This window comes from Anguilla anguilla, chromosome 7 (genome assembly GCF_013347855.1).
Source record: "Anguilla anguilla isolate fAngAng1 chromosome 7, fAngAng1.pri, whole genome shotgun sequence".
Lineage (NCBI taxonomy): Eukaryota > Metazoa > Chordata > Actinopteri > Anguilliformes > Anguillidae > Anguilla > Anguilla anguilla.
Window position 1 is genome coordinate 43983855 of NC_049207.1, and position 24516 is coordinate 44008370.

At 47.7% G+C, this 24516-nt stretch overlaps 1 protein-coding gene across 19 annotated transcripts in view; it reads left to right on the top strand.

The window, feature by feature from the left end:
• LOC118232252 (membrane-associated guanylate kinase, WW and PDZ domain-containing protein 2-like) overlaps positions 1-24516 on the top strand; it is an 84004-nt gene that overhangs the window by 49260 nt on the left and 10228 nt on the right. For 7 of the 19 annotated variants that reach the window (XM_035427060.1, XM_035427061.1, XM_035427066.1 and 4 more), the window contains exons 6-16: positions 2816-2895; positions 8036-8093; positions 9203-9324; positions 10113-10247; positions 11671-11853; positions 12323-12964; positions 16665-16696; positions 17624-17816; positions 20982-21017; positions 21453-21574; positions 22525-22717. In XM_035427060.1, coding sequence (XP_035282951.1) covers positions 2816-2895; positions 8036-8093; positions 9203-9324; positions 10113-10247; positions 11671-11853; positions 12323-12964; positions 16665-16696; positions 17624-17816; positions 20982-21017; positions 21453-21574; positions 22525-22717 — 1796 coding nt within the window. The remainder of the gene's footprint in view (positions 1-2815; positions 2896-8035; positions 8094-9202; positions 9325-10112; positions 10248-11670; positions 11854-12322; positions 12965-16664; positions 16697-17623; positions 17817-20981; positions 21018-21452; positions 21575-22524; positions 22718-24516) is intronic. The other 12 variants (XM_035427068.1, XM_035427075.1, XM_035427079.1 and 9 more) reach the window with 8 other exon arrangements.

Genomic DNA, 24516 nt, shown 5'->3' on the forward strand with positions numbered 1-24516 from the left:
GTGGGAGAGACAGAGAGAGTTGGAGAGATGCAGAGAGCGAGGGAGAGGGAGAACGAGAGTATGAGGGTATTTGTTTTGTGCTTCATTTCTGGCTGTTTATCAGTTCGCTCGGAGAGAGAGATAAAGCAGTTCTGCGTGTTTTAGCGAGAGATGCTTCATTAATTCAGTCGTAGCGGTTGGGAGATACCCCACACTGAGCGTGTCAGACTCTCTAATGTGATGCCACGCGGGTCACACAAAGATGGTGTTTTTTCTCCAAGATCTTGTTGGCATATGCTCTGGGATTGATTGCGGAGCAGTGTGCGATGGGAGAACTCGCGGTTCGGTCAGATAAGGCTGTATCGATTATCTTCGGGCAGTTCCTAAACTCAGAGATCGCCCTCCGCTTCTGTTCCTAACAGCTCTGGAAATCGAGTTTACAATTACAGCCACTATTTATAGCTCTCTTTTATTTTTTTTATCCACTCGATGTAACTTCTCTCTGGTTTTATTGTGATATCGATTAGCCACTGAAGGCACTGTGTCAAGTATTCGTGCACTTAATATCGCCTTTAACTCGCATGTTTATGGCCGAGTCTCGATACTGTCTGCTCTGGTCAGGCCGACTGGAAGAAGGAAGTTGGCTGAACGACATTCTTTTATGATGGACTTTTGTTCTTTATTTGGAGCGCTTGGAGATGTGTGTCTGTACTTAATGGACAATTCTGCTCCGCATGCATTATTTGGTGTTTTCCTTTGTACTTTCTTGAATGTTTCTACAAAATTCTACATGCAGGGTCTCTATTGGATGCTTGTCCCATTTAGAATATTTCTGCTGGCTGAGTGGGCCCCATATCTCACTTCCATACAGCACAATGGGCTGGATGACACTAAAATAGATTTTAATTGGTGTAACAATTTTTCTAAATTCTTTAAAGTTTTCTTTTTTTAGCATGGAGTGCTCTTCCAGCTTTTTCATTTAATGCACTCACTACCGTGCTAAATCTCTCAGATGCGATAATTATCAGACCCTGGTAGGTGTAATTTAGGGTGTGCTCTAGTGCGGTGTTGCCTAGAAAGAACTGGAACTTGTTTTTCTGACATTTGGCTTTTTTTTGGAAGTTGATTGCTTTAGTCTTTTTTAGAGAGGATCTTCCTGCCACTCAGTGCTTTTCAGGTGCGACTGAGTGTTCGTGTCTGGGTACGGTCTTCTGGGTTCTGCGCTCTGTTTTCTGAGAAGGCAGGAGCACCAAGTTCTGTCTGCGAAATCTGTTCTCACCTCAGCTAAGTGTAGATTAACTCCGTCTCGCTCTCTCGGTCTTCTCTCTCGCACTCGCTCTCTGCTTTTTCTCTTTTGTCTTCCTCTCATTTTCTGTGGCGTGTCACATTTTATGAGATACGCGGTGCGTCGGTCTGTCAGTGGAACACTGGGGAGGAGAGTGTGTCTGTACTGAGGTGTGTGTCTGTGCTGATAGCTATGTGTCTGCACTGCAAGTTGTGCCTATACTAAGAGTTGCAACTACTGAGAGATGAGTGTTTGTACTGAGGGGTGTGTGTCTGTACTGAGAGGTGTGTGTCTTTACTGAGGGGTGTGTGTCTGTACTGAGAGATGTGTGTCTGTGCTGAGGGGTGTGTCTGTACTGGGAGATGTGTGTCTATACTGAGAGTTGTGTGTCTGTACTGAAGGGTGTGTGTTTGTGCTGAGGGGTGTGTGTCTGTACTAAGAGCTGTGTGTCTGTACGGAGAGTTGTATGTCTGTACTGAAGGGTGTGTGTTTGTACTCAGAGATGTGTGTCTGTACTATGAGGTGTGTGTCTGTACCGAGAGGTGTGTGTCTGTACCGAGTGTACCCTAATCACTCTCTGATCCCAGGGCCAGTGAGCACTGTGAGCTAATGCTAACACACACACTGAATAATACTGTCTGTAATCTGTTGTCTCACAGAGATGTAAATGGGATTTTCTGAAAGACCAGGTGCACCTGCTCTCACAACTGCTCCTACAGCACGTCATAGTTACTGATTTGTGTTCAGAATATTTTTTTTTTTTGCTTGTTCCCTTTAATGGGTGGGTACATGGTGCTGTTTTGTATTGTGCACTATAAGCATGTCAACGACAATTTTCCATAATACAGGGATGATAATAAAGCATTTTGGAATGTGAACTGCGAATTATACTGTGTGGAATGTGTTTTGGGACAGGGGTGCAAAGATGGAATCATGATTATATCTGAGCCAAATTATATTCTCCTCTTGTGCGAGGAGTGCAATTAAAAACCTTTGTATCTATGAGAAGTACACTGATTCTGCACCTACCTGTAAATACATAGACTCTTTATCTATGATAAGTATGCAGATTGCACATACCTGTAAATACACAGACACTGTATTGACGATAATTGCACCGACTCTGCATCTTCCGGTAAGTAAACAGACTCTGTAGCTACGATAAGAACTGAGTTCAGAAGTTTAGTACAGAGATTTTTTTGTGTTGCTAAGCAATTCACCCTTTCATCTCCCCTGTTGATACTGTAGTGTATATTGTGCTTTCAGCTTACTGGTGTGGAGGAATGGTTAGGAGACTATATCAGATCTGCTTAACTTGATTTAATCATCATTCAGCACAACAGAATACCGCCTGCTGAGTTATTCACTTAATGTGTGGAACGCTGTAGCCCAATCACATTTGAATGGTTAATTCTACTGTTCGTAGGAGTCGATTTTACTCTGAACAACTTGTATGACTGACCACAATAAACATTCTCTTGCTCTCTCTCTCTCTCTCTCTTTTGTTCCCCTCTCTCCCTCTTTCTCTCTTCCTCTCGCTGATCTCTCCAGTCATAACACTAAGACGACGTCGTGGTTGGATCCTCGGCTGGCGAAGAAGGCAAAACCGCCGGAAGAGTGTAAAGAGGATGGTGAGTGTGTGTGTGTGTGTGTGTGTGTGTGAAGTATCCTGCCATTTCAGTGTTCAGCTCAGTTCCCCTCCTCAGGGTGGTTTATTCTACTGTTCATTTTTCGGGAGAGTTTGAAGTGCTTTTTTAGCGAAGCTGGTTTTAATAACCCTGCGCTGCTTTCAGACTGGAGCCTGTGGAGGCTCTCTCTGTGTGAGGTTCCAGCTGGGCGACGATCGCTGGTCTCAGACAGAGACGGGATTACTAGAGACGACACAAGACAGATCAGCCTCTACCCCCTCTCTACCTCCCCCTCTCACTGCATCCCTCCCTATCTGCCTCCATCCCGCTCTACATCTCTCCTCTCTCTCTACCTCCCTCTGCCTTGCTCTCTCTCAACCCCTCTCTTTCCTCTAGGCTATACTCTATCCTGTTCATTTTAACATCTCATGTATATATAAATAATTTATAATGTAAATCATCATAATTATGATTATAATGTAAATTATCATAATTATAATGGACTTGTGTGAGGAGATAATGATGGAGGGAGGGAGCAGGTGATGTGTCTGCAGGTTTAACTCCAGTCCTGGAGTGCTGCAGTGTCTGTGGGTTTAACTTTAGTCCTGGAGGGGGGCGCTGTGTCTGCAGGTTCTTTTTGCGGTGTTCAGAAAGCAGCTTTCATAGTGTTCCTGTCTTAACCGGACATTGGCTTTCATTTCTCCCCCCTGTCAGCTGTAAGCTGCAGGAGTTTATAATGACATCCGAGCAGTTAGACCGGAGAAAGTTATGATTGCACTCGAGTCACGACGGCTAAAGTCAAGTACTCAATTCTGCGGAACAGGGTCGGTTTCACCTGAGAAACTCCATCATTCTCCGTGACCTTGGGGCTCTGAAGTCGGGGGAGGGCGTGTCTGCCATTGGTGTGATTGAAGGGAGTATTCTGACAAGGTTCCCAGCAGAGCAGAGGGGGAATCGAGGATAATGGTGACAGAGAGACAGGGAACGTGCTCAGCCAGAGAGCGTGCTCAGCCAGGGAGCGTGCACAGCCAGAGAGCATGCACAGCCAGAGAACGTGCACAGCCAGAGAGCGTGCACAGCCAGAGAGCGTGCACAGCCAGATAAAGTGCACAGCCAGAGAGCGTGCGCAGCCAGATAAAGTGCACAGCCAGAGAGCGTGCACAGCCAGATAAAGTGCACAGCCAGAGAATGTGCACAGCCAGAGAACGTGCACAGCCAGAGAACGTGCACAGCCAGATAAAGTGCACAGCCAGAGAGCGTGCTCAGCCAGAGAGCGTGAGCAGCCAGAGAGCGTGTGCAGCTGGGTAGCGTGTACAGCCTGGGAGAGTGCATTTAATGACGTGCATTCAGAATGCAGTGAATGCTATTTACAGCAAGATTCAAAAACATGACAAAATTACTCAAACCGCGTACTCAAAAAATTAAGGTTTGACCTTTTGATGCAAAATTGAACATAGTTCTGGAACATTCTATCTTAACAAAATGGAATAAAACTATACTTCACTTTGCATCAAAAGGTCAGTCCTTAAGTTTTTGGAGTGTGCAGTCTGAATATTGGAGTTTGACATACAAAGCACTTTTTTTAGCAAGTTATTTATTTTTCATATTTCAAATATATATATATTTGACCCAAGTCTGCAGTGTGTGTTTTCTGTGGCATTATCCATTTAAAGATATGAGTAAGTAGTGAATTAATATAATGAATATGCAAATTGTATTGAAGTATCATGAAGTAACTGCAGTTAAAGCCTGCCGTATGCCCCTCCCCCCACCCCAGCCTAATATTGACGAGACTCGACTGTAGAAAGTGCCCCCCTGCCTCTGCTGCATCCTGGGCTTGTACTCATTTTGAGGAGGGGGCTCTGTAGTGGACATAGAGAGGGGTGTGTTCTGGGTAAAGACAGTAGGACACACGTACGCACATGCAGAAATGCACAGACGTGTGTGTGCCTGCATGTGTGTGTGAGTGTGTGTGTGCGTGCGTGTGCATGTGTGCGTGTGCATACCTGTGTGTGTGTTGTGCGTGTGCCTGTGCATGTATGCATGTGTGTGTGTGTGTGTGTGTGTGTGCAGGGGGTGCTGATAGACTATCGGGGGCTCAAAGAGTCTTCAGTTCAGACTGCGGCTTCCTCCTGTGGTTTCCATGGAAACTGTCTCCCTTTGCTGGAGGACAGGTCTGGTGATTTAAGGTGGTTCCAAACAAACAGCTGAGATTTAAGGCGGCCAGCACTTTATTTAATCCCATTTTCTCTGTGTATTACGCAGTGTTTATGAAGTCAGCGGGTTTAGCTCAACACCGTGTTGTGTTTTGGTTTGAGATAGACAGCGGGGTAAAATGAGGCAACTGACACAGGTATGAAAAATGCAAAGCAGACACACTGAGGTCGCTGGGGTGTTGGATTCTGTGTAAAAGGCTGTTATTAAACAGGGTTCCCTAACTGCAGAATAGCTTAACATTGTGGGGACCGTTTTGAACCAGGCCACGGGAAGCAGTCAAAAGCTGCTCGGTGTCTGCATACAGATGGCTGCGGCGTCAGGGTCCACCATCTTGCGGCCAAATTGATTCTGCAGCTTTGTTCCAAGGTGAAACCCCATTAGTGAACCTGATAGATCCTGTCCAGCTGCACACCTGTGCCCCGATACTCCCCACAGATAAAGAGAAATCTGTAGGGGTTTGTCTCTGTAGCCCTATTCATATCAAGCCCTGGTGTTATTATGCCCCGCTATCATGGGGAAACAGGTTCAATCTCACCACACCGTGCTCTGCCCTTCATTTTCTGCATCTCACGCAACGTGAGTTCAGAGGTCATTGAAATTAATGAAAATTTGCTGGCTCAGTGCTCCGGGTGAAGTACTTTGTGCATAGACCGAATATGGCCTCAAGTCTCATTTGCCAAGGCTCAATTAGATTTCATCATGAATAAATTCCTTTTCTGGTTTGAGGATGTGATTCCTGCTGTGTTCAACAGACAAAATTAGAAAAGGACGGTGAAATATTAATGAGATTCGGAGCAGGAAACTTTTTCAAGTCTCACTGTCGAGCAGTGCTTTATTCAGTAAGATATGGAGAAGTGGAAATGAAGAAACATGGAGAAGTGTGTGTGTGTGTGTGTGTGTGTGTGCATTTGCGTGTGTGTGTGTGTGTGTGTGTGTGTGCTGATCCTGTTCTGCAGTGAATTTCAGTCATAGCTGTCTTACTTTATTGGCTTCAAGTTTAGAGTTGACAGAAATGTGGTTCAGATTCTTTTCTGTTCATTAGATATCCCATCAGGCAGCAGGGGGCATTGGGGCTGGGGGAGGCAGTGGGGGAGGGAATCTCATTCTGAAACATGAAGCATGTGAGGGGATGTTTCTTCTTCCACAAAGACTCTTTGATCACAGAGAACAAGAGTCTGACAGCCTGAAGTACCCTGTGTCACACAACATGTGGTAATGTGGTATATCTGTATGTGGAGTGTGGTGATGTGGTATATTTGTATGTGGAGTATGGTCATATGGTATATTTTTATGGAGTGTGGTGATGTGGTATATTTGTATGTGGAGTGTGGTGATGTGGTATGTCTGTATGTGGAGTGTGGTGATGTGGTATATTTTTATGGAGTGTGGCCATGTGGTATATTTGTGTGTGGTGATGTGGTGTATTTGTATGTGGAGTGTGGTGATGTGGTATATTTGTATGTGGATTATGGTCATGTGGTATATTTTTATGGAGTGTGGTGATGTGGTATATTTGTATGTGGAGTGTGGTGTTGTGGTATATCTGTATGTGGAGTGTGGTGATGTGGTATATTTGTATGTGGAGTGTGGTGATGTGGTATATTTGTATGTGGAGTGTGGTGATGTGGTATATCTGTATGTGGAGTGTGGTTATGTGGTATATGTGTGTGTGGTCATGTGGTATATTTTTATGGAGTGTGGTGATGTGGTCTTTTTGTATGTGGCTGCTTTGATCGAGGGGCATTTCTGTTTGATTGAGTTTGATTACGCGCGTCACGTGCTCTACTTCTAATTTGACGCATTCGGTGATATTGCTCCACTTATTTTGACCCGAAAGCAACACGTGCTTCAGGTAGAAAGCCAAACAAAGCAAACGTGGGCATGTTACGTAAGTATCATAGCTGATTATTTTCAATATTTTATGCGTGCGGTGGAGGCGCTCGTCCTGTTCTAATGAATGCTAAATGAATCCCACCATGACGCAATTTGTAAAATGGGGCAGCCCATGCCAAGAACATCAAACGCTAATGGAGAAATTTCCATATTTGTACAAACTTATCACACAGCCCACCACCTCCAAAAATAGAGCTGTAATCCGTATTGTAATTAGTTTAAGCCATAGTATAAGCCGTAATCCATCCACAGCACGTTCCTAACCAGCGTTGTATCAGCTCTATCTGCGAATCGCCATTTTGTATCATGTTCCAAACGTCCCTGCCCCCCATTTCAGAAGATAACTATAAACTGGAGGCTTTGATATTGTCGGATTTATACATGTGTAATGTGTCTGATAGGTGGCATGTTAAGTTGATATGGTAGTTTATATTCACACTGTTAGAATAAGGGGTTGGTCCAATATTATACAGTATATCCATAAAACACACACGCACACAAACAAACACACACACACGTGCACGCATACACACACACACATATGCACGGACATGTGCACACCCATTCATATCCAACCTCCACACACACACACACACACACAGTCAGGCTCAGGCCAAGGTATGTGCATCGCTCTCATTTAAATACAGAATACTGGTGCAGCAATTCACCTTATTTGAGTTCCATAATTGAGCCACGGTTGACCGAGAATCAATAGACAGATTTATTTAACATGGTGTTTGTTTCAATACCAGTAGTGGAGTTCATTATTTACTGATAGAACTCAGGTTTATTTAACATCATGCATGTGTCTGTACAAATAACGGTGTCCTCGTACTTAATGAGAAAACTAATTGGACAAATAAAAAAGTAGCATTCATTAAAAGATGGTTTTGATGCAGATACTGTGTGAATATTATTATAGTAGAAGAACAGATGTACGGTGTATGGCTTCAGGGGGGTAGGCTTATTCTTTCCCAGGTAATGTCGGTTCAGTAACACATAACCGTTTGTCATTTTTTAATTTTTTTTCCAGAGCTTCCATACGGCTGGGAAAAAATTGATGACCCAGTTTATGGCAGTTACTATGTGGAGTAAGTATCATACTACTGATGTAATTATGGTCATGTGTCTGTGTGCGTGTGCGCATAGGCATTTGTGTGTGCGTGTGTGTGTGTGTGTGTGTTTGTGTGTATGTGTGCATGCGTTGTTTATGTGGGTGTGTGTGTGCGTGTATGCATGTGGTGGCTGTGTGTGTGTATGCGTGTGGTGGCTGTGTGTGTGTGTGTGTGTGGTGTGTGTGTGCGTGTATGCGTGTGGTGGCTGTGTGTGTGGGTGTGTGTGTATGCTTGTGGTGGCTGTGTGTGTGTGTGTGGTGTGTGTGTGCGTGTATGCGTGTGGTGGCTGTGTGTGTGCGTGTGTGGTGTGTGTGTGTGTGTGCGTGTGGTGGCTGTGTGTGTGTGTGTGGTGTGTGTGTGCGTGTATGCGTGTGGTGGCTGTGTGTGTGCGTGTGTGGTGTGTGTGTGTGTGTGCGTGTGGTGGCTGTGTGTGTGTGTGTGGGTGTGTGTGTGTGTGTGCGTGTGGTGGCTGTGTGTGTGTGTGTGTGTGTGCGCGTGTGGTGGCTGTGTGTGTGTGTGTGTGTGTGCGTGTGGTGGCTGTGTGTGTGTGTGTGCGTGTGGTGGCTGTGTGGGTGTGTGTGTGTGCGTGTGTGTGTGGTGGCTGTGTGTGTGTGTGTGTGGGTGTGTGTGTGCGTGCGCACATGTGTTTCCCGCACTGGTCTTTAATGTAGCGTGGCTATTTTTAGCATGTCCGGGGAGCGTGTGCAGGACAGCGAGTGCCGCTCTCTCCTGTCTTCTCAGCAGGAAACCCCCCCCCGAACAGCACATGCTACCGCCACGCGTGCCGCACTCTCCGCACGCGCGCGCTGGGCGTGTGGGCTCGAGTGCGCACGTCTGGCTGAGGCCCGTTTTATTCGGAGCGCGTGTGGCTAACGACTCATTTCTTTGCGTTCGTCAAACTCGTTTTCACTGATAAGGAAAATTAAGTAATGCTACATAGGAAGTAAAAAAAACACAAGGACCTCATTTATACCCTGCTGTTGAATGTTGGGGAGAGTTGGGCTCTTCAGTGATCCCCCAGGTCTGTGGCACCGATCGGGGCTGATCTCTGTACTTCCCGTTTTTATTTCTGCTTGTTTCCGTTGGTCCCGCAGCCACATAAACAGAAGGACGCAGTTTGAGAACCCCGTCCTGGAGGCCAGGAGGCGTCTGCAGCAGCAGCAGCAAATGCAGAGCCAGGGGCTGTCCCTCTCGTCCATCTACAGAGGTAACGATGCACAGCCACGCCCACTGCCTGTAGACACGCCCAGTGTCCCTCTCCTCCATATACAGAGGTGCCTTTGTACGGCCACGCCCACATGCCAGTGCCCCTCCCCTCCATTTAGAGCAGTAACTGTGTTCAGCCATGACCACTGAGTGTAGAGTCACAGTCACCCATTGTCTATGGAACCACTTACTACCTACAACACTCATCTCCATATACTATAAAGACACACCCACCACTATGCACAAGCCATAGATCTCTTCATGCAACTCATCTCTCCTGTGTACAAACCTACCATTCAAGTGCTCTGTGAGTTTAACTAATAATGTTGTGAAGTAAACAGATTTTTCTGAATGTAGTGCCCCCTGCTATGAGGGGAGGTGGGGACATTTTACACACATCACTACTCTGATCAGCACGTCTGAAGACTCAGTTGTGCACTGAGTGTGTTTGATGTGTGTCAGCCCATGAGCGAGGGCCTCTCTGCTGTGTGACAGTGCTATCAGCCAATGAGTGTGGGTCCCACTGCTGTGTGACAGTACTGCCAGCCAATCAGTGAGGGTCACTCTGCTGTGTGACACTGCTGCCAGCCAATCAGTGAGGGTCTCTCTGCTGTGTGACACTGCTGCCAGCCAACCGGGGAGGGTCCCTCTGCTGTGTGACTCTACTGCCAGCCAATCAGCGAGGGTCCCTCTGCTGTGTGGCACTGCTGCCAGCCAATCAGTGAGGGTCTCTCTGCTGTGTGACACTGCTGCCAGCCAATCAGTGCGGGTCTTTCTCCTTTGTGACAGTTGAGGAGGGCCCCTCCTCAGCGACCTTACCTAGACCCAAACTGGCTCGCTTGGGCCCCGCCCCCGAGCGTTCCCGCAGTCTCACCGACCTATCAGAGTTTCCCGAGGAGAAGGCAGGAGTGTTCGGCCTGCATGGTACGTCCCCTCCCGCAGACGCGCACCCCCCGGTGGAGCGGGGGTATAAGTGCTTGCTGTCTGTACTTCTCTCTCTCCCCCCCCCTTCTTTCTGTCTGTCTGTACACAGGGCAGGTGGTCTGGCTGCATGGCCTACTGTCTGAGTCCTGCATGTTCTCTCCGCAGCTGGATCACATCACAGAGATATCTGCCTGACTGCCCCCTGCTGCGCATCCTAAGTAAATGCAAAACAGGAGAAAATCTGCCTGAATGCACTCGAATCTGAAACGATGATAGAGAGACGAGAGGAAATCCGAGTCCGATGCGACCGAGCGCGTCCCTGATTGATTCCTTTCCGGGGGGAGAATTAAAATGGCGGTCGCTTAAACGTGGCAGCTGTGTGGATCCCTCTTTTCTCGTTTGACGTTGACAGGCGCGTCCAAAGCCAGTCTTTCCTTTCACGGGGGGAGAGTGGAATGAGGTGATGTGATTACCCACACCCCCCCCCCCCTCGAGCTGCAGTGTGAGACATCCCCCTTCTGCTTCTCCTTCACCCCAGCGCTGAAATCCGCTTCTCCTCCGCGTCTTTTCATTCCTTATTTATTCATGTATTTTTGCTCCAGGGCAGGGTGAGAATAAAGGGGTGGATTGAGGGTGCGAAAGAGCATGGAGCGGCCTAATCCAGGCAGAATCAGGATTAAGGTGGCTGCCGCTGCTGCTCGTACAGGGAAGCACAGGGGTTTGGGAACCTCTGTCTGGAGCAAAAACGCTAAACCCCGCCCCCCTCGTCCGTGTGCTGGTTTGCCATTGGCTCTGAGCTGCTGTGTGTCACGTCTGCCTGTGAACGTTTGCTCCTTCACAGCAGACCCTGTTCTGTCTGACCGGCCATGATGATGATGATGATGATGATGATGATGATGATGATAGTGATTATGGTGGTAGTGGTGATGATGATGATGAGGATGATGGTGATGATGGTGGTAATGGTGATGGTGGTGATGATTATGAAGATGATGGTGGTGGTAATATTGATGATGGTTATGATGTTGATGATGGTGGTGGTTGCGGTGGTGGTGGTAATAATGGCGACGATGATGATGGTGATGATGTGGATGGTGGTGGTGGTGGTAATGGTGATGATGATGATGGTGATGATGTTGATGATGATGACGATGGTTGAGATTATGTTGATGATGGTGTTAATGCCAATGATGATGGTGATGTTTGTGGATGATGATGATAATGGTTGTGATGATGATGATGATGGTGATGATGACGATGATGATGATGGTGATGATGATAATGATGGTGATGGCAATGATGATGATGTTAATGGCACAGATGATGGCGATGGTTGTGGATGATGATGTTGGTTGTGATGGTGATGTTGATGACGACAACATTGATGATGATGATGATGATGATGATGACCCCTTCCCCACAGAGAAGCCTCTGTTCACGCGGGACGCGACGCAGCTGAAGGGGAACTTCCTGTCCACCACGCTGCAGAAGAGCACCATGGGATTTGGATTCACCATCATCGGCGGCGACGAGCCCGACGAGTTCCTGCAGGTGAAGAGCGTCATACCGGAGGGCCCGGCCGCGCAGGACGGGAAGATGGACACAGGTAACCCCGCCCCTTTTACCTTTCACCTGTTAGAGGTTAGGGGCTCGGTGGTCCCTGTCTCTCAGCAGCCACTCCGAGGGCCCCTGTACCTGCCTACCTGCCTTCCCCTGCTGCAGAAGCACTGGTGTGTGTGTGTGTGGGGGGGGGTCTCTTCCTTGAGACTTTACTAACTGGCTGACAGTGAAAAAGAACAAGCTATGAGCTGAAGCCCCCAGTGGCTCAGGCACTAAAGGTTCTCATCTTCTTACCATGAGGGCAGACTGGACCCTATAGAGTGGCTCAGTCAGTAAAGCTTCCCACCATCTCACCACGAGTGCTGGCTGGGCACTATAGAGCGGCTCAGTCAGTAAAGGCTGAGTTCCTCAGGTCACTGCTACGTTAGCTCCTCCCACTAACACATCAGGTTTACTGTTTCAGTAACTCATTCTCATTGTCTCCCTCTCTCTTTCTTTCTCTCTCTCTCTCCCAGGCGATGTCATCGTCTACATTAATGACGTCTGTGTTCTGGGGACCACGCACGCAGACGTGGTGAAGCTGTTCCAGTCGGTGCCGATTGGTCAGAGTGTGACCCTGGTGCTGTGCCGGGGTTACCCCCTGCCCTATGACCCCGAGGACCCTGGCAGCGGGGTGCCCCCGCCGATGGGCTTGGGGGAGCGCCCCCTGATGGTCAACGGGCGCAGCAACTACGACACCTACATGGACTACGTTTCCCGGACCGCGCGGTTCGTTCAGGACCACGGGGACCAGCTCTCGGCCCCTCCCCTTTCCCACCCCGGCGACACCCACCTGGACGGCTCCCTGCCGGGCCCCGCCCCCCACGAGGACAGCGTGTCGATGGCGTCGTCGGGGGCGACGCAGGCGGAGCTGATGACGGTCACCATGGTGAAGGGGGCGGACGGCTTCGGGTTCACCATCGCGGACAGCCCCACGGGGCAGCGGGTGAAGCAGGTGCTGGAGCCGCAGGGCTGCCCCGGGCTGTGCGAGGGGGACCTGATCCTGGAGATCAACCAGCAGAGCGCCCAGGGCCTCAGCCACACCCAGGTGGTGGACCTGCTGAAGGACTGCGCCGTGGGGGCGGAGACTGCGCTGCTCATACAGAGAGGCGGGGCGGGTAAGGGCACCTCCCACTCATCACCGGGGCACACGCACAGTGTAAACATGCAAACACGCTTATACACACACATCGTGTTTAGTGCCCTCCCTGAGTTTGCATCAGAGTTGAGTGTGAGGGAGATCCACACACACACTAAAACAGCCTCTAATAAGCAGTGTCTCTGAGGACCGAGGTTGTGAAGATGCTTCACAGCAGGAGGCTAATCTCCCCGCCCGCCTCTAGGTATCGATGTTTGTTTTTGTATCCTCAGCACGGCCTGCGGTTCAACACACCTCTGAGTGAGCTCAAGGTGATGTGTGTTTCTGTGTGTTTAACACTGGAGATGCTGTGGCCAAAATGAACCAGATGCCCTTTTATGTTGAGTTATAGCGCTGTACTGTACCACAAATGTTATTACGCTGCCACCTCATGAAGCCTGATTTGGACTGGCTCTTAACAGTCTCACAGCAGTAGATAAGGATTTTGTAGTCCACAGTTCATGTATGGGTTTTGTAGTCCACAGGTCAGGTACAGTTGTTCGACTGTACAAATATCATTCTCATCCACTGAACATCCTCGCACACAGTTTTTAAGCACCAGTCAGTCTGAATAAATGCAGGGCTCGTAGTTTTAACTGAACGCATCCTGACTTGAGGAAGACGCGTTTGAGCCTGTCACATGCAGCATTAGCCGAGCTGTTAGCCGCGCTAATAAAACTGTCACTGTTCCATTTAAGTGATGCTTCATCCTGAGTGTAATTCACGGAGACACTGACGTTAGGGACTGGACACCAGCCAAACATTCTAATTAAATATCCCCACATCATTCTGTACCCCTCACCATGGCCTGTTAGATAACACGGCGATTCGGGTGGGATCCCGTCCAGGGGGCTCTCTGTAATGAACGATCTCTGAGAAAGGGGGGCATTTCATCACGCCGGTTGTACCTCACCACCGGAACGGCGCCGCGGATAGTCGGAGAGGCGGAGGGAGGGGAGGAAGTGCTCATTTGCATGTGGGATTGCGTTCGTTTGTGCGTTGCCGTGGCGCTGATGATTTCCAGATGGCCGTGTGGGCTGATCAGCTGTGCCGCTGCTCTCATTAGGGCTGCGAGCCCCAGAGCTGTCTGTCACTGTACACGCAATAACAAATGCACATTCACATTGTAACGCACATTCACTATGACACACTATAACACTCACTATGACACACTATAACACACACTATAACACACCCTGTGACACACACTATAACACACCCTGTAACACACACTATAACACACCCGGTAACACACACTATAACACACACTATAACGCAACCCATAACACGCACTATAACAGACACTGTAACTCACACAATATAGCACACACTCAAGCGATCACGCACATGCATACACGCATGTACGCACACATGCGCACACACACATGCATACACACACACATGCGCATGCACACACAAGCACACGCACACACACACACACACACACATGCACGCATGAATGTACACACACACACACACATGAACACACACACACTCACACATGCATGCATACATCAGACACCACCTGGTGGCCTCGCTCAGTAAGGGTAGCCATGCGCAGTAAAGGGCTGGCAGTGTAATTATTGCCCCCCCCCTTCCCCCTCACCCCCCATGGATCTTTTATTTCATCGTTCCCATGACGACCTCCTGTGAGAGTGCAGGAAATATGGCAGATATTCAGACTGAGTGTTCACTAGCATGGACAGGACATGACAGAGAGAGTGTACACTAGCATGGACAGGACATGACAGGGAGTGTGTACACTAGCATGGACAGGACATGACAGAGAGAGTGTACACTAGCATTGAAAGGACATGACAGAGAGAGTGTACACTAGCATTGAAAGGACATGACAGAGAGAGTGTACACTAGCATTGAAAGGACATGACAGAGAGAGTGTACACTAGCATTGAAAGGACATGACAGAGAGAGTGTACACTAGCATGGACAGGACATGAGTCCTATTGTTCCCTAAGGTATCTCATTTCCTGTCTGGCCCAGCAACTTGTTTCCCTGGTCACAGGTAGTGTCACAGCAGTACTCATCCTCCCATTTCACAGAATGGGCCCCTGTGGGAACATCACGTATGTACAGTGTGCCTGCATTTCACTGGTGATTATCGTAGCGTGTGTGTATGTGCGTGTCTGCATGTGTGATTGTGTGTGTAACATCATTATTGCAACTAGTGCAGAACAGCTGTATTTGAAGTCGTTACTGTGATACGTGGGGGTGGGGTTGTGTGTGTGTGAGGTCATGTCTGTGTGTGACCTGTGCGAAGCTGCTGTCATAATGATATTATAATGATTGTTTATCGGGTGCGCTGGCTGCTGGTTATTGGCTGTACCGGCTGCTGGTGCGCTGGTCATTCTCTCCCCCATCAGGGCTAATTGGTCGGGGCTCTGCGGACGCGCTCGTTAGGAGATTCCTCGGCCGTTAACGGCTCGCATGGTAATCGCGGACGGCTCGGCTCGGCAGTGAAAATCCCTTCCGTAAATTAGCTCCATAAGTGGGGTTATTGCTGGTCCCCTCACAGACACTCTCCCACGTAGAGAGTGAGAGAGAGAGAGAGAGAGGGAGGGGTGAGAGAGGGAGGGGAGGGGAGGGGAGGGGAGGGAGAAGAGTCAGAGGGAGAGGGAGAGAGAGCAGGGGAGGGATAAGGGCTCATGTCCGGTTGTTTAAGAGTTGGAAGTTCTTTGGGAACTTTATTGGGATAGAGATAGAGATAGAGACAGCCATTTGAGTCCCAGCCTAACCCCATTAAATATACACAGTCCCAGACCCCTCATAAGCGAACACAGCCTGCTCCTGCTGTTTCAGCACGCACGCAGCATCAGTGCCAGTCTCTGCCTGGATCTCGCCCGTGTGTGTCCCCAGCGGGAGCTCTGACCTCAGCCTCGCCACTTAGCCACTCAGCATAACCACGCTGCAGACAACAAACACAGCATCAGCACCACGGTCAGCGCTTAGCAACCCTCTGGAGATGCCCTGGACCTGCTGCCTGGCTGGAGTTAGCATTTGTACTTCGGACTACCGCCTTTCTGGAGTTAGCATTAGCACTCTGGTCTACTGCCTTTCTTGAGTTGGCTTTAGTGCCCTGGGGCTCTTCCTTATGGGATTTAGCATGAGCTGGCATTAGTGGACTACTGCCGCTGAAGATTTTGTTGCTATCGTCTGTGTTGTGAAGATGAATTCTGTTCTCATTTAAATGCATTAATGAGAGGTAATTGCGTTTGGCAGATGTCTGTAGGCTCTGCGCTCTGGTTTTTTTTTTGCTAATTTTTGTTCTGGGATAGGAATGAATGGCCCAGCATTCTGGGCATTCTGGGACAGAAATGTGTGTGTTTCTGGCACAGATGTGTGTGTGTGTTTTCTGGGAGAATGCCGTGACAGGTGAACTTGACAGTTCCAGCCCTGCTCAAGTATTTGATGATTCACCACCTGGACAGCATAGAGATTAGAGGATAGGGAAATGGGGGGGCAGGGGTATTTTTTGTTGCCCCCCCCCCCAAAATGTTTTCTAATCTAATCCCTATGCCCTACTCCCTATCCCCTATGCCCTGTTCTCGATACCCTATGCCTTACCCCTTATCCCCTATGCCCTGTTTTCTGTGCTGTGTGTCTGTGCCTTTTGCCCTACTTCCTGTCCCCTGTTCATGTAAACTTTTGTTTTAATTTTGCAGGTCAGTTTTCACCCTGGAAGACCCCTAAACAGGTAAACTGCATGTCTACCAAACATAAGCTGTGCTCCATCATGAGTAACCCACATATAAAGCACATTATAACTGCACTGCCATGAGTAACACACATATAAAGCACATTATAACTGCACTGCCATGAGTAACACACATATAAAGCACATTATAACTGCACTGCCGTGAGTAACACACATATAAAGCACATTATAACTGCACTGCCATGAGTAACACACATATAAAGCACATTATAACTGCACTGCCGTGAGTAACACACATATAAAGCACATTATAACTGCACTGCCATGAGTAACACACATATAAAGCACATTATAACTGCACTGCCGTGAGTAACACACATATAAAGCACATTATAACTGCACTGCCGTGAGTAACACACATATAAAGCACATTATAACTGCACTGCCATGAGTAACACACACGCGATGCACATTATAACTGTGCTTCCACAAGTCACGTACACAGAGCACATTATAACTGTGCTGTGCTGCTTGTGTTGTCCAACACCCTGTTTATCCTCTCTATATAACTTGTGTAACCATAGTTACAGTGTGCTAATGGGATGTTATAACTGTTCTGTAACATAGTTGCAGTCAGAGTGCTAATGGCATGTTATAGCCCTTCTATATCATGTGTAACCACATTTGTGGTGTGCTGGTGTGTTCGGTGTGTGGTGTGCTGGTGTGTTCGGTGTGTGGTGTGCTGGTGTGTTTGGTGTGTGGTGTGCTGGTGTGTTCGGTGTCTGGTGTGCTGGTGTGTTCGGTGTGTGGTGCGCTGGTGTGTTCGGTGTGTGGTGCGCTCGTGTGTTCGGTGTGTGGTGTGCTGGTGTGTTTATGAGGACAGTGTGTATATGTGTAACCCCAGGAAACACACACAGGTATAGGGAAACTCTGCCTCAGTGGATCACCCACGCCGTGTGTTCACAGGTGCTGGAGCAGTGGGACCTGCAGGGCAGTCCCCAGACCAGCCTGTCGGCCCCCGTCCTGCCCCACAGCGCCCCCTACCCCGCCCACCTCCTCCACCGAGCTTCGGTGCCAGACTCCGCCGAAGGCTTCGACCTGAGCAAGCCCGACCCCTACGACCTGTACGAGAAGTCCAGGGCCATCTACGAGAGCAGGCGTGAGTAACACCAGTCACGCCTTGGCCACACTGGTGCAAACACACACTCACACATAAACACACACACGCACACACACACTCACTCATAAACACACGCGCACACACACACACTCACTCATAAACACACACGCGCGCACACACACACTCACACATAAACACACACACGCACACACACACTCACTCACAAACACACACGCGCACGCACACACAGTCACTCATAGACACACACGCGCGCACACACACACTCACACATAAACACACACACAAACTCACACATACACATACGCACACACACATGCATGCGCACACACATACACACGCGCACACACACACTCACACATACACGCACACACACACTCACTCACACATACAGGCGCACACACACACGCCCACACACACACACACACACACACACACTCACTCTCACATGCACACACATACTCACTCACACACACACACACACATACACACACATACTCACGCTCATTCACACTTGCACACATAAATGGACACACATGTGCACACACATACACACATATTCATTCACACACACACACAAAAACGCGCATGCACACATACACACACAAACACACACACACGTTCATGCACACATACACATACACACAAGCACGCTCACCAGTCTGTCAGCAGCTTGTGTTGGTGCAGTGCTGCCACACTACCTCTCTCAACAGCCTCTCGTCAGACAGCAGCCAATGTTGGCGTTCTGAAAGTCACACTCAATTTCTACCAGCAGATGGTTCGATGGGAGCCAACTGTGGCAAACCCGTGGCAAGGTCACTCTGGTCTCCGTGCCAACAACCGGCATTAGCACCCACTTGGACTGCGATGCAATTTAATATGATCCGTCAGGCTGCTACTTTAGCCAGTGATTGGTACAGTAGCGTAGCCCAAAAATAACTCACACGTTTGTCAAAGAGAAAAGCATAGAAGGCCAGCTTGAGAGATTTCTGCTGTGTTGTTTCTGGTGTCCAATACTGGGAGAGTCTTGAGGTCCCGACGAGGAACCTTAAATACTCAACCCAGTCCTGCCCAACACAGCACAGCTGTGCACTGAACAAACTCAAATGTACACAGCTCAGCCCTGCTTGCTATTCATAGACAATATGATGTGTCCCAGAAATATGAAAATATATTCTTTATTGTGGTCCTCTTATGTTTGTTTTTTCCAATTGCATTTTTAAATCATTGTAGATCTTGCGGTAAGCAGTGTTAAGGTGGTACAGGAGGGCGTAGCTGTGTTTTAGCTGGGGCAGAGGATAGCGTGTGAGTATTTGGGGGCAGACTATGCACACACTTTCCTTGCGGGCCTACTGGGGACTACTCATAAAGGTTTTTACCAGCGCAGAGAGAGGAGACCACGTTTACGATATGTTACACTCAGTCTCTTCGGTGCTGATATTACAGCTATTAAACAGCACCAAGAAATGTGTGCTGCGCTCATCCTGGGGTCTAGTTACCCGCTGTTTCTGGGAAATGAGCTTTATTTTAATGAAGTGTGCTGAACTGCATGATGAATTCAGACCATGATAGGAAAGATGGATGTGGGCACGTGACCTCATTCTGCAATGGAAAAGCCCTGCTAGCAGTTATCGCTCTACAGCAGCACAGTGAAGGGCGGTTACTGCAGACTCTGTGCTGCAGGTACCTATGTATTTACCTGCAAGCCAAGGAGGTAAGGGGTGTGTGCTTTACAGGATGGACTGTGTTCTGTCGTATGGACTGTGTTTTGTGATACAGACTATGCTCTGTGGTATGGACTGTGCTCAGTGGTATGGACTGTGTTCTGTGGTGTGGACTGTGCTCTGTGGTATGGATTGTTTCTATAGTAAAGACTGTGCTTTATGGCATGGACCGTGCTCTGTGGTCTGGACTAGTTTCTATGGTACAGACTTCTCTGTGGTACGGACTGTTCTTCATGGTATGGACTAGTTTCTATGGTACAGACCTCTCTGTGGTACGGACTGTGCTTTGTGGTATGGACTAGTTTCTATGGTACGAACTGTGCTCTGTGATAAGGACTTTGTTCTGTGTGTCTTCTGTTCCTTTATAAATGGTCAGCCTTGACAAGTGAGCAATTTCCTGAAAAAAGGCAAAACACAAAATCCCAGACGGGCCTTCTCTCCCTGAGATAAGCACAGTTTGATCTGTTCCCGGGCACCATGAAGGAGAGCAAGTGCTCTGTGTTCAGATGGAACCCTTTAAAATGAATTATGTAATCTATCCACAAACCCGGGGAAGGGTTTCAGTGATGCACTGAGTGTGCTCCTTTAGGGGGCACACACCAGCCTAATTAGCACTCAGAGAAGCTAGCCGGCCAGACGGCGTGTCCGTGCGCAGAATAGTCATCATCTCTTGGAGGTGGAGTTTTTTTTTTTTCATTTTAGGTGCTACCTCTTCTGCGGGCTTCATGCGATAGATGAGCTTATTCGATTTATCAAAGATGAGTTCCCATTTTGCAGAAGCCCAGAGTCTGCAGTTATCTGGTGACTTGAGAACAAAGATCAAGTGTCTCTTGCAAGTCAGAGCTGAAGAGATGCCTTTGAGTGTTAATGTTCAGGGTGTTCGTACTCACAGTCTTAATATTCAGGGTGTTAATGCTGACAGTGTTAATGTTCATGGTGTTAATGGTCAGGGTGTTAGTGCTCATGGTGTTAATGTTCAAAGGTGTTAATGTTCATGGTGTTAATATTCAGGGAGTTAAAGCTCACACTGTTAATACTCACGGTGTTTATGTTCATGGTGTTAATGGTCATACTATTGATGGTCACAGTGTTGATGTTTACAGTGTTAATGTTCACAATGTTAATTCTCACAGTGTTGATGTTCACAGTGTTAATTCTTACAATGTTAATATTCAGGTTGTCAATTTCCAGTGTTAATGCTCACAATGTTAATGTTCATGGTGTTACTGTTCACAGTGTTAATGCTCATGGTGTTCTGGGTGCTAACGTTCACAGTGTTAATTCTCACAGTTTTGATGTTCAGAGTGTTAATTCTCACAGTTTTGATGTTCACAGTGTTAATTCTCACGGTGCTAATATTCAGGGCCTCAGTTTTCACAGTGTTAATGCTCACATGTTAATGTTCACAGTGTTAATGCTCACATATTAATGTTCACGGTACTTACTCGGTCTCTCTGTTCAGAACCTGGCCCACTAAACACTGCCGCTGGAATTGCTGGCAAGTACACCTGCATGCTCCACCCATCACTCCTACCTTTGTGTAACGTTTCGGTATTGTTTGCGCATTGTTTGCATACTGTTTGTGTTCTGTTTGTCTCACATTAGTTAGCTCACATGCATGTTTCCCGATCCCATCCTGGTTTCCTTTTCTGTCTTCTCTGCATTCATTTTTTTTATTCCTATATGATTTTGTATTAGACCCTGAGCTTCTCCTACACGTGTTAGCCGGTGTCCTGATTTAACCCCTGCACAGAGGCTGAAGCAGCGTTCTGATTGGCTTACCTGCAGTACCTGCACACTGGTGTCTCGCTGTTTTTTCTCATATGTGAAGATGACGACGGGGTATGCGACAGAGGCGCGGGGTCCGCGAAACCGCGAGGCGTGCTTCGGACTCCCGCTTCCGTTCTGACGGGCGGTTCTTGTTCTGACCCAGCTTCAGGGCTGGAGTACCAGGAGCTGGAGGTGCACCTGAAGCGGCAGAAGTCCGGGTTTGGGTTTCGGATCCTTGGGGGTGATGAGGCGGGCCTCCCTGTGAGTCTGGAGACTTGTGACAAGGCTCGTATGGGACGGGTTCGAATCCCGCCGTTTTACTCACTAATCCCCGCGCGGCGCCGCGCTCACGTGACACCGAGGTCTGAATCTCACCATCTAACGCATTAATTACTCACACGAGGGCTGGGATCCCGCCATTTTGTTTCGCTAATCTCCCGCACACCACTCATTGCAGATGGGCCCTAATCCCTCACACATTGTGAGAGAGGCTGCGACCGTTGTACACTCAGTGTGAGAGTATTGTAAGCTAATGCTACACTTTACCGTTACAATGTAAGATAACGTTACACCGCTAGGTGTAGAACATTACCTAGTACGTTACACTGCTAGGTAATGTTCTACTGCTAGAAAATGTTATAGAATTAATGTTACATTGTAAGCTAAGCTTACACTTATTTAATGTTCCACTTGTAAGTTAATTTTACACATTTAGTTGCTGATCCGTTGTTCCTTAATTTTACATATTTAGTTACCGTTGTTAATGTTATGGAAGGCTAATGTTCCAACCTGTGATCTGTGAAATGTAAAATAAAGCTGATTAGTGTGTATTAAGCACATATTTGTGCATATGTGTAAGCTATTATATGTATTTTCCCCTCTGATTACATTACATAACTGCCATTTAGCAGAGATTTTTATCTGGAGCGGCTTACACACAAATAAATTTGCACCGATTATACACTGTAGCAATTCAGGGCAAGTACCTCGTTCAAGGGTACAGTGGCCTGTAATTGATGTACCTGCAAATAAAAATTACTGTACTACCTTTAGGTTACAAGGCCAGTTCCTTACCCATCATACTACACTGACACCCCAGTGGTATATTGATAAATTGTACATTGGCTTTATACACTCTCCCAGTATTCACTCCAACATCTTGACCTGTCACATATGACCTGTGACCCCTGACCGCTGCCCCTGCAGGGTGTAGTAACTGCGGTTTCCCTGGACAGATCCTGATTGGGGCGATCATCGAGAACAGTCCCGCGGACCGGGACGGGCGTCTGAAGCCGGGGGACGAGCTGGTGTCCGTGGACAGGATCCCCGTGGCGGGACAGACGCACAGATACGTCATCGACCTGATGCACGCCGCCGCCCGCAACGGTCAGGTGACCATGACCGTGAGGAGGAGGGTCCAGTCTGCAGGTGAGCCGGCCCTGCGCCTCCAAGCTGAGCTCTCTAACACAGGAGACCTTACATGTGCTCCCTGACACAGGAGACCTTACCTGTGCCCTCTGACACAGGAGACCTTACCTGTGATAAGTGACACAGGAGAGCTTACCTGTGCCCTCTGACACAGGAGACCTTACCTGTGCTCCCTGACACAGGAGACCTTACCTGTGATAAGTGACACAGGAGAGCTTACCTGTGCCCTCTGACACAGGAGACCTTACCTGTGCTCTCTGACACAGGAGACCTTATCTGTGCACTCTGACATAGGAGATCTTACCTGTGCTCCCTGACATAGGAGACCTTACCTGTGCTCCCTGACACAGGAGACCTTACCTGTGCTCTCTGACACAGGAGACCTTATCTGTGCTCACTGACACAGGAGACTGTGGAGGAAAACCTCTTCTTAGATTCAGTGGGTGAGTCGGCAATGTAAGAATAAAGACTAGAAATTATGATTTCTTCTAATAATCTTTTTATTCTCTTTCAATCAATAATCCTTTTCATGTACGTAGGCCTACGGGAGGTCTCCAGTACCATAAAGACACACCGAGAGCTTCCCCAAATTATGTTTTACATCCTTTTTATACAACCAGATCTCCTTCTACCATGATGTATCTTCCCTCTAAAACAACCAATCCCAGCCTAGGTCACACTTGTGTTTTACCAGCTAGTTTAACAATAACTATTATATAATCTTCAATTTTAATCAATGACAGATATTACACTACACACACTTACAGAGGTATGTATATGCATGACTTGAATAACAAGTATTTGTTCTCATGATTAACAATTGTTTAATCTTCCTGTTCCAAAGTACATGCACTTTAAATGCATTGAATACATGCTGTAATCCAAATGAAATATTTAACTCATATACACACCACCCTGTTCTAACGGACTATGTAAATATCATTACCGTTGCTGTTATTACTTTGATTTTCATTCATTTATTTTAATAGAATGTAATCTATACAATTACTAGATATAGCAAATTAGTTATTTCTAGGTCGGTGTCCTTTCTCTTCTCTTGCAACTCAAAGGTCTTCTGCACAAGACTGTTTCCCAACATAAGTTACTTACAAAATTCCACTAAGTAAATGTTTACAATTTTCCTCCTGCAACTGGGGTTCAAAGATTCTCTAGGTCGTATGCATCAGTGTACAAAGAGGCCACTGTCTTTCCTTAGTTACAAATTCTTAGACATAACACAGAACACCTGCTGTTCTTCATCGATCTTAACATAATCACATACATTTAACTATATTCTTGATCAATACAATCTTTAATAAGCAGAAATTTAAAAACATTAAAAAGCATATAGGGAAAGCATACTTCCACAAGACCTTACCTGTGCCCCCTGACACAGGAAACCTTACCTGTGCTCCCTGACACAGGAGACCTTACCTGTGCCCTCTGACACAGGAAACCTTATCTGAGCTCACTGACACACAATACCTTACATGTACTCACTGTGCTAATGTGTTTAGCGTGTGACTGAACCTTCAGGCTGCTAATTAGCATTGTTGGGGATTATCTGCATGTGTCCCTGGAGGGTGCTGCTGGCATGAGCAATTCCTGCTGTGTGGTGATGAACAATCTTCTGTGGCTGCGTGCTGTGGTGCTCTTGCATTGGTCGGCCAGTAGGAGTCACTGTGGGTTTATCACACTCATTAATAATCTGGCAGTTCTGAGCTTTGTGAGCCCAGGAACTCCCACCCACCCACTTTGTGAACCCAGGAACTCGCCCCCATGCTCATGTCTGACTCCCT